The following is a 16,278-nucleotide window of genomic DNA, read 5'->3' on the forward strand; positions in this document are numbered from 1 at the left end:
TCAAGATGAAATGAATTGGATATTTTGGAATTTATTCGTAAGCTAGGCAGTAAGTTACTCTGATTAACACAGATCAATACTACCTTGACTTGGTGACCACAGAGACTTTTAATTAGTTTGTAGGTGCATTTTTCTTTATCTTGGTATTCAATACATTATCTAAGTCAGTAACTGATGTTAAAAGAAAACAAAGGTTATTCCACAGTTTACAGCCTACATCACAGTCTATTTCAAATTCAGCTTGCCTGCTAGGTCAGTTTTACAGGAGATAGGCTTTTAATACATGAAGAGCTTTGACAATTTGACAGGTTTCTTCTCTCTCAATTAGAAAAAACAAGATTTTTTTGCTAGCCCACCAATTTTATAAGTAAAAACCAGGAAGAGAATAAACTATTTTAAACCACACAAATGGACAAAAAGCAATAATGATTTAATACACATCACTTTTCCCATTTGTATTCAGTGAAAGTTTTTACATTTCAAGTAAGTGAGCCTTCATTAAAGAAAACAAAAAAATATATATACAAAAGTTTAAAGTACCTTCCAGTTCTCGCATGCTTAAGTTTCCTCTGCAAAGTACAAAAATAAACCTACCATGAACTAAAGGGGACAGTGCTATAGCATTGGCAGAATGGCTGCCATGTGAAGACTTTTGCTTACCTTGCACTGACAGGTATATGTTAAGTGATACATTTTCTCCACTGTCTAGCACTTAAAATTATGGAGAGGTATCTGTTCATCTAAAATTCTTTAAATCCAGAGAAATTTTTCTAAAAATATATTTCACACATGAGGCTTTAACATTTTTATTTAGGAAAAGATTGAGTCTGAAGCTATGATGGTTCAACCCTAAAAAGCATCCCTTTTTCAATAGTGGAATCAATTTATGCAAAATATTTTTCCTCGTCTATAAAAACCAAACTGAACAGTATTTTAATTGTAAGGAAATACAAACAAATGCTTTAAACTAGCCAATTTGCACTATCATAAAAGAAATAGGATGTTCTTTCCCTTCCCCTCCCTCAACCATTCAAATCAAATTAGAATACTGCAAACTTTAAGAAACCCACTGGCTATCATCAGAGTAACTACAGAACAAGGTTAGCACAGGGATGAAACTATTTCTCTATATTCCAGAAGGCAGAAGCAGAGCTTTATAAGTAAAAGCACAGGCAGGCAAAAGCTCACAGTAAATGCACATCAGAACAGGAGCCTAGGAGAAGTTGTCTGACTGGGTTACTGCTTTTATGGGGGGGGGGGGACAAATCTGAAATGGAGTAAGAAACAAAAACAAAAAAACAAAAACAAACTTTTGTCACATTTACAGGAATCTCAAACCTTTTGTATTCCCATGCTCATAGGTAGTTTTGATACACACTGTAAAGAGCTTCAGTATTCAGGAAGAAGAATATTGTATGGTTGACAAAGGACAGGAGAATTCTTCATGCTTCTGATATCTCAGATTTGCTGAGTGCAATAGCCAGTTCTAAGTCTTCCTGCTCTTGCTGATTTAGTCGGGCAAGCCTCTGCTCTTCCTCTCTCTCACTTTCCCTCTTGGCCCATTCAATCATATCTTCTTCAGAGGGATACTGTCATTTAAAAGATGAATGAACAAATAAGTAAGTTAATGCGTAAAACAAAAAGAAAAGAAGGAAAATAGTTGTTACAGAGAACATTCACTACTTGTTTCACCTACAGTACTCTGGGAATAGTTTATTTGTTACTTATTAATTTTTTTCCCCTGAAAACACATTTAGTTTTACCAGTTATTAAATGTGGTTTAATTTTAAAAATTATTGCAGGGGCACCTGCGTGGCTCAGATGGTTGGGCACCTGCCTTCAGCTTAGGTCGTGATCCCAGGGTCCTGGGATCAAGCCCCACGTCAGGCTCCCTGCTTGGCGGGGAGCTTGCTTCTTTCTCTCTACCACTCTGCCTGCTGCTCTGCCTACTTGTGCTCTCTCTCTGTCAAATAAATAAATAGAAAAAATCTTTAAAAAGATTATTGCAGTCTACTGATAGAAAGTCTATAAAACTAAACACTGAACCACTTTTAAAAAGTAGAAATGCTTAAGGTGAATTAGGATATTTACAAACTCGAGGGCTAGCCTTTTAATCTAATGCAAAAAATTTATTACTTCAACTTCAGGGAGCATCCTCACATGATCAATCATTTCCACTTAATCCCACTGGTGATCTCCTACCTTATCCTTGCTCTCAGCTACAGAAAATCTATGTAGCAAAGAATATGCTGATTTTGCTATACATAAAACAAGAAGTACTAGTATAATAAGATGTGGACCAAATTATTTTTTAATGCATTATAAAGATTTTTGCAGGCACTGAGAACTTTTTGACTTGATCTAAATAAAACCATATAGTTAACATTAATAAAACCTTAAACCTTAATGTTAGGTCAGGGAAGTATTTTTATCTACCCAAAACAGCAATGTTGAGAGATACTAAATAAAAAAATTTTACTTGGTTTGAAGTCCTGTCATATAGAGGAATACCACAACAGGATGAAATGAAAGAAATTGTCAGGCTTTTTGAAAATGGTAGTTTTTTCTCTAATGAATTAGAGGGACTTTAAAATTTATAATACTTAACAAAACTTTCGTAAGGAAGGAAGGCAGGCATTTTTATTATGAGTTGCTTTATATTATACTGTTGAAATTCCGAAGTATGAAATAAGCAAAATGCCCCTGCTATAGTTCAAGACTTATTCCAATGAGATTTTGACTTGCTAAAATCATATTTATGATATTAAGTGCCATAGCCAGAAGGTTATTTTATATCAAGAAGATTATAATCTCCTAAAGGGAACAATTCTGGATTTTTTGCTTGAAACAACTCAAACTCTAACAAAAGTTAAGTCAGTATCATTTTGACACTCCATTTTCCAACATTCAAAACATTGATTCCTATTCTGCTCCGTCATATTCACAAGAAGCCAATGGAACTTAGAGTACATACTGAAAAGCTGGAAAAAAAATAAATTAAAAAAAATTAGCTTCGTTTCTTATCTAAATAATGATGGAATATATATCATTGTGCTTTTATGGCCCCCACAGTGACACCTCCATAGTTGGTTGCCCCATTTCTGTGATCTTTTGGCCTTATCTACGTGTCATCACAGCATCCTTCCATTGTTTTTACTGGTGTGCCTATTTTAGTCAGCTCTGGGAGAATGCAGAGTAAATATGGAAGGTTAGTGAATTAGAACCACCCAAATAATTAAAGACTGTTCAGCTCTTGACAATTGTATTTACTTCATAAAATTGACATTTACATTTAAAAAACACTACTATATAAAAGCCAGAGTTTTGCCTTCTATTCAAAGAATCCCTGACTTTATCCCCTCATATAACAGTTGCTGACAGGTCTCCAGAAATTATCAAAACTTTATACACAAACACACATACACAGTTACAAATACACAAGCTCGTTATTGCCATTATTCATCCAGTGGGCAGACAGCAAATGACTCTGTAATGGCCCATCATCCATAACAATTTGTCAAGATTTTATTTATATTGTTTAGTAAGACTAAGAGAAGGGTTTGCAAAACAACTGGTATACATCACAAGGACTAAGACTACTAAAATCATTTGTGCAATGGAACAATGTTAGAACCATCAAAACAGAATCAAACAAATTTTGGTTGGGGGAGGAATACAGATCATTTTTAGTATGTTGGTAAATTTAGTTGAAATGATGCAAATTTGGCAGACTCCAAAGTAATTACTGAAAACTCTTTAAACTGTAAATGGAAAGATTTTTCCCCCAAACAGCCCATTCACAGTACTTACAGCACTGAAGTTAGCAAAATTGCTTGGGTCAGCCTCTTTATTGGTAGTGGTAGTGGTAGTGGTAGTAGAAGTGAATGAATCGCAAAACATATCAGGATCTTTTTCTTTGGGGCTATCATTGTCTGGGAAAGGCTGAAATGGATCATTCAGTTTAAAAGGATCAGAAGAATCCAATTTGTTGGTGGGTCTTTTCCCTGGATCAAAATCATTACAATTAACTCAACCAGCAAATATGGCAAACAAACACACAAGAACATGAACACAGAGAGCATTAAAGAACTGGGGGTGGGGGAATGGAGGTAAGTACCTAAAATATACATTCTTAGTATGGTCTTAAATGGCTACACCAACAGTCTGTCCTCAAATTTTTCACACACAACCTCTCAAATACATTCCAGCTCTATGTAGCTAAATGAAAAAATAGCAAAGGGGAAAGGAATGGGCCAGGAATCATATTTTTGCCCCGAGTGTATTAAACCTTGTCTTCCCCAAAGCAGCGTGTTCCCAAGGAGAGAGATAGGAAAGGATGAAACAGGAAAAGAATGACAAAAAATAAAGACAGAAATGGTCTCTGCTATTGTAACCTCAGCCTGATACAGCTGTCCACTAGTGCCAGTAAGGGCAAATGACCTTTGAAAAATGACCATATTCTTCTGATTTTTTTCTCTAGATCTATATATACCACCTGGAAACATAAGATTAAGAAATACCTTGGAAAACCTCACCTACTTTTGGCCATCTACAATATTTCAAATTGAAGAATAAAGAGAATGTTTTGAAGTCCAGGGCCTAAATATTTGTGGTTGAGGATAAACTCATCTTTGACCAAACAACAGCGTACTGTTACTAAACTCATCACAATTTTCAAACAAGTTCTCTTAACTTAGTACTTCTCGAAAGAAAATGGTAAGTATAGGTGTTAAAATATTTTCAAATATACATTTTTCCTAAAATGTGTTAAACTGGTAATAGCAATCATAACAGTCTTTCCATGAGCAGCTTATAAAAGATGTTCGTATCTCGTATCTCATTGGATCCTTCCAACATTCCTGGGAAGGTAGGCAAAATTAGAGTTACTGCCACCATCTCATAGCTCAGACAGCTGAGGTTCAGACATATGAAATTACACACTCAAGATCACAGAGCTAGTCTGAGGACGTCCAGAATTAGCACCCAGATCTTTAAGCTCCCAGTCCAGTGCTCTCTCCAAAAAATCATCCTTTTTTCCTTAATACTCCCATAGTGTTAAATGCTGAAGATCCTTAGATTTAGTTAATGTACTAGTATATTATTTTACTTAGGATTTAAAAATAACTTTGCTATTGGCATTATACAGGTAATAAAACTTAAATGAGCAAATTGACTCATTTTTCTATTTTTTAAAAAAATTTAACTTCAGTATAGTTAACATACAGTGTTACATTGGTTCCAGATGTACAATACAGTGATTCAACAATTCTGTACATTACTCAGTGCTCATCATGGCAAGTGTACTCTTAATCCCCTTCACCTATTTCACCCAACCCCCACTCACCTCCTTTTTGGGAGCCCCCAGTTTGTTTTCTATAGTTAGAAGTCTGTTTTTTGGTTTGTCTCTTTTTTTCTTTATCCATTTGTTTTGTTTCTTAAATTCCACATATGAGCGAAATCATATGGTATTCATCTTTCTCTGACTTATTTTACTTAGCATTATACTCTCTAGGTCCAGCCATGTTATTGTAAATGACAAACTCTCCTCACTCTTTTCTAAGGCTAATATTCCTGTGTGTGTGTGTACCATTCATCTCTCTCCATTCATCTATTAATGGACACTTACTTGGGTTGCTTCCATAATTTGGCTGTTGTAAATAATGTTGCTATAAACATCGGGTACTTGTATCCCTTTGAATTAGTATTTTTGTATTCTTTGGGTAAATACCCAGTAATGAGATTGTTGGATCCTAGGCTAGCTCTATTTTTAACTTTCTGAAAACACACTGTTTTCCAGACTGGCCACACCAGTCTGCATTCCCACTACCAGTGTATGAGGGTTCCTTTTTTCCCCACAACCTCACCAACACTTGTTATTTCTTGTGTTTTTAATTTTAGCCATTCTGATAGTTGTGAGGTGATATCTCATTGTAGTTTTGATTTGCATTTCTCTGAAGATAAGTAATGTTTAGCACCTTTTCCTGTGTCTGTTGGCCATTTGTATGCTTTTTTTGAGAAATGTCTGTTATGCCTTCTGCCCATTTTTTAGTTGGATTGTTTGTTGGCTCATTTTTTTTTTTTTAATGTATTCTGACAACCTTAGCCTCCAGCAATATATGATATAGGCTACTTTTTCTTAAAAGATAGAAGTCACTTAATTTGTTTACCTGATTTTTCAACAGATAATTGAGTATTAACAATTGTACACTTTAAGTCAAAAAAGAGAAAAATTATCTGCCCAAGAAATACCACAGGGAGGTTATTACGAAAGGCAAGCATAAAAATCTGTAACTACCGTGGCTAAAAACTTACCAAGGAATGATACATGATCATTAAAATAACCCTGTACCAGATGCCTCTTCTCACATAACAGCCTCGCAGCACTACACCTATTCAGGGGATTGCCCTGTTAGCCACTTCTTGTGAACTTTAATATCTTTGTTAAAAACACAACACTAAAAACATTAAGAATTTGTTCCTGGACCCAAAAAATTGTTTTTATAAAATAGTCTCTTATTAAGTGAAGTAAAATATTATTTTCCTTCATGAAAAACAATACTTTCTTTTAAATAGTTATGTTGCTGAATTCTGGACACCAAAAAGGCCATATATTTTCACATTAAAGGATTTAAGGAAGACTTCAGTTTGGTCAGGAAAAGAACGGGACTTCAAATTAATCTTTTCTTACAGAAATTTAGTTAAAGCACCAAAGTGACGGAAACTGTTTGTGTAAATGGTAATCAGTGAATTTCCAGAAAGCAAGCCATTTCACTAATACTGTCCTCCTTCCATTTACTGCCTCTCTAAAATGATTTAAAAAGAAATGAGCTCTCGCCAGAAAAGTGGTTCACATTACACATGCTGGCCTTTTAGGCACATGTCTGTCATTCTGTACTGAGGTATGAACAGACGACAGTACCAGGCTGCTGCCATGTTTTTTGACTTGTTTTGTTTAAAACCCTTTATTATTTAAGTCTATTAGGCTCACAACAATATTTTTCAGAAAGAGAAAAAGCATCTCAGCTGATTAGGAAAGATACCAGCTCTCATACCAGGTGGTGGTGGGCAGGGTCTTGTTGGAGTTCCAATCTTTGGTGGCAGTGCTGGGGGTACATCTTCACTTTTGACTGATGTTTCCTCAAGCACATTTTTTTTAATGACCACATTGTTGACAGAGCTCGATGTGGCTGAACTAAAAGGATCTTCGTTGTTGACCTTTGTTTGAAAAGAGATGTGTACACATGGTTATATAAATTATACCAACCAAAGTATATATGGTGTAACATTTAGAAAAATGATCTTCAGTATTATGCAGTTTTATTTATTTCAATTCTGAGAGCACTGACATGTTAACCTTTGTATTTGGGGCCAAAAGGGAGAAATTTTTAAAAAAACTGTTCTATGTGAGTAGTGATTATAACATCAGTACTTATGAAAAGCAACAGATCATACCAAAACAAGCCAACTCTGGATTAAAAGTTTTCCAAGCTTCAGCCAATACAAAACCACCTGAGGTCCATTTTAAAGGGACTATATATTTTTCCTCAAATGAATATCTGATCCAAATGATAAAGAAAAAAAATACTGATTCCACACTTCCCAATGCACCTAAATATAGGAAAGATTTAATACTAACGACAAAGAAAATGGCATCTTGAAAAACATTAAAGACAACATGAAAGTCAATTTTTAAAAGCAAGCTAATCCCATGGAACAACAAGTCTTAATGTGGGTCTGAAGACTCTGCCTTTCTAATAATGGAAGATTCACTTTTTTATAATGAATCAGACATTATGGTTTTAGATCTCTTTAGGCCAGCGCTTCTCTACAGTACTACTTACATTGTGGGCGGGACGTAATTCTGTGTTGTGGGGAGTTGGATACTGTGTTGTAAGACGTTTAACAGCACCCCTGGTCTCTAGCTACTAGATAAGAATAGTCCTCCTTCCCAGTTGTGACAACCAAAAATGTCTTTAGACAATGCCAAATAATTGAGGGCGAGGGTGGAGGGGGAAATAACATCCATCTGAGAACCGATGATACTGACAATTTCACATATACTTTAATTTTACTCTTTTGGCCTGAATCAATCCTACAGCTACACTGGAAAATAGATAGTGGACATATAGAGCTTGACTATGTGTATTAATTATTTTAATACTAACCCTAACAGCCTCAGAACATAGAATGAAGTAATCAATGCAGAGAAGATGGCATGAATGCCCAAATTTTACATCTATTGACCCAGTCAACAGGTAAATTCAAGAGATATATTAGTTCAACTGGAAGAAATATGTTTAAACAGGCAGAAGACTCTTAAAATGAAGTTGTTGAGCTAACCTGTCAGTAGGAAATTATAATTACCTGTACCATCACCATAGTCTTTATGTATAGAAATATGTCTACTTTAATTATATCTTATCTATCATTCCTATCTGAAATCAACACTGAAATCAAGTTGAGATGTCTATGAGAGGGTTACATAATTGGAAGGAAGAACTGCTCCACTGGTGGAAACAGAGTATATTTCACCTTCCCACTAGTCACTGCAGATTACCTTTGACAATGTGCTGAAGTCAGCAAATCCATCTTCAAATGATTCACTTCCAAAAACAGAAGCAAAGGGATCTGTGGCTAAAATGAATAAAGAAAATCAATACAACAGGACAGAAATACATCAAAATTTCACGTCCTTTTTTGGTTGGTTACATTTAGACAGATGAAAAAAATCTAATCCTAAATATCAGTTCCTGAATTTACTACTTAAATCCATGAAGATAGTGAAGACATTGATACCTACCCCCCCATACACACACAATACATTCTTTTGTATAAATCAACTGATGAATTATTTCAGATCGAAAACAAGAAAACTAACTCTAGGTTAAAGGCTTTGGAATATATGTCAAATAATATAGTTCTCATGCACTGAAACTATTTCTAATAAAGCCATCAGGAAGTAAGAGAAGCTGGATTTCATTAATTCCCCATTTCACACTTATCCTTCAGGGTGTATTGTGAATGTCACCTCATCCCCTAAGCCTGGGAAAACCTCTACTTCCCACGGCAAGAAGTGATTTCTTTCTTCTCTGTGGTAGTGACTGCATTCTAGTTTGTACTATGGTTATCTGTGATTGATATATCACCATTATTAGATTGTAAAGTCCTTAAAAACAGTGAATAAGGCTTATCCAAGAAGAACGGTCAAAAACAGTTCTTGAATATCAGATCTAAGAAAATTAGAAAATACAGTTCCTACCCCCAAAATCTCACAGTCTAATGAGAGACATAAAAAACAATAATAAAACAATCTTAAATGAGCTATTAGGTAGGAAAACCCTGTAGTAGGAGTCACTAACAGGGAGAATCAGAAAAAGTATCAAAGAAACTATTACATTTGAGGTAGGTCTTTTAAATAAGGAATAGATGGAGGTGGGAAAGATAAAGATATGCCAGGCAGAGGGAACAGTAATTGCAAAAGTAATTATTTAACGTGATCCCAGGCATGAGAAGTTATCTGTTCCATCACACTGCACTTACCAAATGGATTAACATTTCTGGCTGGAATGAACGGATCTACTTTGAGATATGTTTTACCTATTCAGGCAAAAAGGCTACCAATAAAGCCAAAGAATGTTTATAGGAATTGTTACTTGATATAAGAAAATAGAAACAAAGGAAGGAAGGGAAAGAGAATTGCAAGAGACAGGGCAAGAAAGAGCAAAGAGACTGAAAATTCTTCTGTGTTCTCCCTCAAATCTTCATCTTTACATCAAATCGGTTTTAAAACAAAAGTGTGCCCACATAGCCATTTAAATGTGTAAAGTGTGCCTTTACCTCTGAAAATCAGTATACCGTGGACATTAACTGAAGAGGGGCAAGAAGGTATATATTACTTTTGCTTGCTTTGTCATCAAGACAGTCATGAGGTGGAGGAGGCAGGTAAAGACGATGGGAAGAAGCATAAAGAAAATTAGTCCTTTAGAGATAGATCAACAACTCTGAGCCCAAAGAGGATGTTCATAGTCCAGAGTTACAGGAAATTCTACAGCTTTGGCCATAAAAGATGCTTTTTTATAACTACATATCTAAGTCCCACAGCCTGGGGCCCAGCCTAGTCATGGGTGTTGTTTTAGACTTTTCTTTCTCCCTCCTTCTCTGCGCCTTGTAATTCCTGATGCCACAGCAGCTGAGGCACAACCAGGGTGCAGGTGATGTCCTGACTGGTAGAAAGGGGGCGAAGGAAAAAGAGTTGGCTCCTTTCACTGGAGGGAATTAAAAATCTGCTTCATGCTTTTTCTTTGCCACAGCTTTTACAAGAAGTCATAACACTCATGGCAATAGTGTTGAGTTAGGTTAAGTTTGACTGAAATATTGTGAAGTATATACTGTGAAAGACATTAGTAAAATACATGACGTTTGTGTATAAAGAATATGCTACTTGTAGTTTTACTAGAGTTTTTCTACACTTTCTTCATCAGAATAGACGACCTACTCAGCATCGGTCCAAACACTGGGGAATGTGTCCTGGATGAATGACAAAGCACTTTTGCCCAAATTGGGGAATTAAGACTTTGGCAACAACCTCCTCAGATATTGATCATGACTGATATGAAGTAGAGGCCTGTCCAGAGACTGGAAGGACTGAGTATGAACTTTTCCGGACTACGTGCTGAGGATTCCCAGAAATATTCAGAGAGGAATCAGTAGGTGGCTTTCTTCCTCTTGATCACAGAGGAGCTATGACCATCAAAATGAGGCTTTAAATGCAAATGTGATCTCACGGGCACCCTCTTCCCAAGAATAAAGGCAATGAACACTTTGGAAAACTACATAAAAGCATAATTTAAGAAACATCTATAATTTCATTATCAGAAATAACCCTTATCAATTATTTTAGCATGCTTCTTTAACAGCTTTTTTCCTGGTATTTTCTTCCTTTAAAGCTACATTTTAGGCTTATCACTTTTTTTTTTTTTTAAAGATTTTATTTATTTATGTGACAGACAGCCAGCGAGAGAGGGAACACAGCAGGGGGAGTGGGAGAGGAAGAAGCAGGCTCCCAGTGGAGGAGCTCGATGTGGGACTCGATCCCGGAACGCCGGGACCACGCCCTGAGCCAAAGGCAGACGCTCAACGACTGCGCTACCCAGGCGCCCCTAGGCTTATCACTTTTTACCCCCTTACCCCAATTTAATTCATAGCATTCATCAGTACTTGACATACTACATATTTGTATATTGCCTATCCCTCCCATATAAACCCTATAAAGACGAGAATTCACTTTGTTCACTACTGTACCTTCGAGGCCTAGAAAAAGGTCTGGTGAATAGGAGATGTTCATATTCACTGAAAATACTGAGAGAAAAGGGGGACAGAAACTGTCTACTTATTAAGGCTCTTCCAAACAGATATCATAATACTTCTTAGCATAGCCAGCTGACCAACAGGGAATAAGAGAAACTAGTTTTAAGGCTCACAAATAATAACCAAGAACAGGTATCTAACCAGAGAATCCTGGGAAAAGGAAGAAAATTTTTTTCTCTGTAACCCATTCACAAGCCATCAGATAATTCAGTTTAAACTCATAGAAAACTTTTAAGAGATACTCATGAATAATCTGAGGTGTTGGTCATTAATAAAGAATCCATTTTCTCAAGCTAGTCTCCAAATCACTCACTCACTCAATGACCCACTCATCCACTCACATTTACTAAGCATCAAGGCTAGGTACTCGGGATTTGGAGGAGAATAAGACACAACACCTACCTTCAAGGAAATATGTATACAACTGCTACACAATAAGTATTAAAGTTCAAAGAGAGTAAAAGAAAAGCAACAGCTAGGTTTATGTGAAAGAGGCCAAGAAGACTTTCCAAAAGGGTTTTACTTTCTTTTACTGCGGACAGAAGAAGGTGGGAGAAGAGAGAGACACATACACACTATACACAAATATACAAATACACACGTGCTCATGCACACATATTTTTCCATGGAAAACGTAAGTGGCCTTGAAGAGATAGTCATGGCCTGTGATTTGCGGAAACAGAGAAAATTAGAGAAAAAACATGAAAGAAGGCTGAGGCTAAGAATAATAAAACATATGAACATCTGCATGCTTAGCCTGAGTCACTGTCTGTAAAAATGAAGACCTACTTGGCATTTTACTACCTGTAGAGTCAAAGATGCTCTGGGGAGACCACAAGTTCCCCTCTAAATCCTCAGGATGTTATAAAGCTTTAATTAAGAGTTGGAAAGATTCTGCATTTCCTCAGTTAGGAGTTAGTAAAATATTCCATGCAAAAAGTCTTCTGACACCAGAACTAATCTCATCTATAATGAAGTGGAAAAAGAACTTTCACAAGACAAAATAAAGTATATGTAGAAACTAAGTAACCTGCATTTGCTTTCTTTAGTATTCTTTTAGTGTGCAACATGTCTACTCACAAGGAGTAAATGCTAAAAAGACCCCACCGTGAGTCAAAAGATTAAAAATATCTGATGTCCTTTTAGTGCTATCATAATCACTAAATTTTAGAAGTAGGAGTCATTTATCATTTAATTTTTAAGAACAAAACTTTACCCTTAGGTTTTTAGTTTATTTTGAAAGCTTGTATTTTTCCTGTTCTGTGGGATTAATCTTTTCTTTTTTCTGGCTAAACACTTTATTTCTTGATGAAAAAGAAGAGGGATATAGGAGTGTCAGTAAAGAAGGCATAAGTCCTGTTTGTGACCTTGGGTGTGTAATGCCACCTCTCTGAGTCTCAGTGGTTTCCAGATGTTGGGATTTTATTTTTAGTAAACTAAATAAATACATTAAAAACCAACATACATACAGACAACAATAACATACACAGATTTGGTTAACTTAAAAAGAACTAAAAAAAAAAAAAGTCCATCTTTCATTTCACAAACAAAAGGATTTAAAAACTAAAGAGAAAAAAATCTTAGACTGGAAAGAATCCTTTCCAGGAAAAGAGAGTTGGCAACAATTTTCATTCTCCTTCTCTCTCTCATCCCTATTTGACTTGGAACTAACAAAGGGTATATTACAAGTAACATTAGTCAGGATTTAGAAACCATTAAACTAAAAAGTAGTAGTAATAACAGTAATAGCAGCTATCATTTACTGTGAAAGGTACCACAATAAATACTTTAACACACATTATCTCATTTAATCTACCCAACAAACCCATGAAGTATAATTATTAACCTCATTTCATTGTTTAAGAAACGGAGACTAAGAAAACCTAAGGAATTAGCAATTTTATCTAAGTTCAGGCTGTTGGCTTCAAGCACCCATGTCTTAATGATGACAACCCCTCTCTAGATTGTTTATGCTTCCATTCAATTCAAAATCTTTTGATAATGTAGCAGATATGAGACAAATCATTTATTCATTTCTTCAGCATTCAACTGATGAGACTCTGCTATGTCCCTGAAGGTCTGGGGTGGGAAACCAGGAATATAACTTAGAAGGACTCCCAAATCTCTGGTTGGCCAACTGAGTAGACGGTAATACTATTAACAGGGATGGGATGTCCAGAAGATGTTTAGTACTGTTTTCTATTTCATAAGGTAGACAACTTTACTTTCAGACATACACATATGACACATTAAGTAAAAGACCATTAAATATATATATACATATAAATATAATATAGATAAAATATTAAACATTATATTAACTAATATAAATAATACATAAATAAAAAAATTATACACACATATGTGTGGAACATAGGGCTAGCGACTTAGATTTGTGGTTAGTAATATGATCAAATGTTAAGAAATACAATTCTAGCAGTCATGTAGATGACAGATTGGCAGGTAAAGAGAATGAAGGCAATTTAGTATCACAGTCCAGATAAAATCAAATGAGGGTCCAAACAAAACTGAGTATAAGGAAGAATAATCAGGGTCTATTTGGGGGTAAAACAATAGGACTTGGCAATCTACTGGAGGTGAGGAATGGTGGAGAAGTTTAAGATGACTGGCTAATAATGTCATTAATATAGAAAGTAGAAATACTAATACTTTATTTAAAGGAGAGATTAATTGGAAAAGATGATTATTTCAATTTTAAGCACTGTTGAGCTTGGCACCTAAGGGGAAATATCCAGCAAGGATCTTGAAGGTACTGGAGGTTCAGGGGAGAGTTCAACACTGAAAGACTAAATCTAGGAGTCATTAGGAAACAGGCTGTAGTTGAAGGAAAGAACTGGACATCACCACCATAAAAAGTGTGTACGTGAGAAGAGCAGAAGCACTAGGCGAATACATAACTAAATAGATAGCCTCCACTTGTCAGTTTTTTCTCCAGGACACTGAGATTATTCTCTTGCTCCTGTTCTGAATAAAAGGAGATAATCTGTCCCAGATACCTCCTGGGAGCAAGCTGTCCTGAGGGAACAGAGACCAGGGCAACAGGAAAAATCTTCTAGTTCATATTAGATCAGAAGTTCTCAAGGTGTGGTCCACGGACCCCAGAGGTCCCCAAGACCTCTTTCGGGAGATCTGTAAGGTCAAAACTATTTTCAGAATATTAAGATGTTCTTTATATTTCTTAACGTGTTGATATTTGCAACAATGTAGATAAAACTGCTAGTGTCTGAGAATCAAGGCAGTAGCACCAAATGGGCTGGTAACCAGTGTATTTTTCATCATCACAAACTAACAGGGGGTAAAAAAGACCATTCGTGCTTAAAAATGTCTGTCCTTGATGAATTGATAAAAATTATTAGTTTTAATAAATCATGATCCTCAGATACACATCTTTTTTTTTTTTTTTAAGATTTATTTACTTGAGAGAGAGAGAGAGAGAATCCAAATGGGAAGAGCAGAAGGAGAGGGAGAGAGAATGTCAAGCAGATTGCGCTGAGCGTGGAGCGCAACTCAGGGCTCGATTTCATGACCCTGAGGATCACAATCTGAGCCGAAACCAACAGCTGAATGCTTAACTGACTGAGCCACCTAGGCACCTTTAGGTACATATCTTTTTACAATTCTGAGTAACAAAATGGGAAATACACACAAAGCACCTCTGCTGAGTAGCAAAGTATTGATAATTATCTGGAGGAAAAGCATTTGCATGATGGTGCGCGAAACAAGCTGAACTAGCGGCTTTTTTCATAGAATGCCCTTTTTACTTGAAAGAAATAACAGATAAACAACGGTTATTCAGATTTGGATATCTGGCAACATTTCCTCCACAACAAACAGTGAGGCTGTTACCTTCAGGAAAACAACTGATAGTATTTGTTGCAGGTGATAAAAATTCAAGCTTTCAAGTAAAAATTAGAATCTTGGAAAGCTGTATCTGCCCCATAATCTTAACATTATACCAATACTTAAAGACTCTGATAAGATAGATGGTGATATTAATAAATATAATTTTAAAAGTATTTACAATGAAACGTGTCAGCATTTGGAAGATATGCATAACTCAGTGAACCAATATTTCCCAAATAATCAAGGCAAGTTATAAAATCATACATAGGTAAAAAATTCATTCAAAGTGCTAGAAAAACCAATGGATTTTAATGTAATAGAGCATGAAAAGGTCACTGATATGGTTTCAAGTACCACACTGCAACTAACTTTAAAGAAACTAAAATATGGGGCACCTGGGTGCTCAGTTGTTAAGCGTCTGCCTTTGGCTCAGGTCATGATCCCAGGGTCCTGGGATCGAGCCCCTGCTTGGGCTCCCTGCTCAGTGGGGAGCCTGCTTCTCCCTCTCCTACCCCCCCCTGCTTGTGTTCCCTCTCTCGCTATCTCTCTCTGTCAAATAAATAAATAAAATCTTAAAAAAAAAAAAGCAAAAATATGTGAAATTTGGTATAGTATCAAAGAAGAATATCCACAATTACCTAAAAAGGTTATTGAAATATCCCTCCTTTTTCCAGCTACTTATCTGCGTGAGAGCAGATCTTTTTCATTTCACATTCTTCAAGCAAAACAATACAGTGCAGCAGACTGAATGCAGAAGTAGATATGAGAATCCAGCTGTCTTCTGCTAAGGCACACATTTAAAAGAGCTTTGCAAAAATGTATGAACAATGCTACTCTTGTCACAATTTTTTTTTGTTTGTTTGGAGTTATTTTTCTTAAAGAAATATGGTATTTATGTAATGGGTTTATTATCATTGCTTTTAAATTAATTAAAAATTTTTTAGTTTCTCAGTATCAATTCCTAATATGGTAAATACTGGTAGATATAACCCATATAAAAAAAGTCCTTTGAGGGTCTTCATTAATTTTTAAAAGTGTAAAGAGGTC

The 16,278-nt window shown here is 35.8% G+C and overlaps 1 protein-coding gene across 5 annotated transcripts in view; it reads right to left on the bottom strand.

Annotated features, from left to right (window-relative positions):
- Positions 1-11: 11 nt before the first annotated feature.
- The window catches only part of EPS15 (epidermal growth factor receptor pathway substrate 15), a 133,270-nt gene continuing 117,003 nt past the window's right edge, over positions 12-16,278 (bottom strand). For 4 of the 5 annotated variants that reach the window (XM_087865868.1, XM_045799567.2, XM_087865870.1 and 1 more), the window contains 4 exons: positions 8,558-8,634; positions 7,053-7,215; positions 3,811-4,004; positions 12-1,589 (listed from right to left, as the gene is read on the bottom strand). In XM_087865868.1, coding sequence (XP_087721994.1) covers positions 1,443-1,589; positions 3,811-4,004; positions 7,053-7,215; positions 8,558-8,634 — 581 coding nt within the window. In that variant the 3' untranslated portion in view covers positions 12-1,442. The remainder of the gene's footprint in view (positions 1,590-3,810; positions 4,005-7,052; positions 7,216-8,557; positions 8,635-16,278) is intronic. The other variant, XM_087865871.1, reaches the window with a different exon arrangement.

This window comes from Ursus americanus, chromosome 12 (assembly GCF_024610735.1).
Source record: "Ursus americanus isolate L20-20 chromosome 12, mUrsAme1.1.p, whole genome shotgun sequence".
Lineage (NCBI taxonomy): Eukaryota > Metazoa > Chordata > Mammalia > Carnivora > Ursidae > Ursus > Ursus americanus.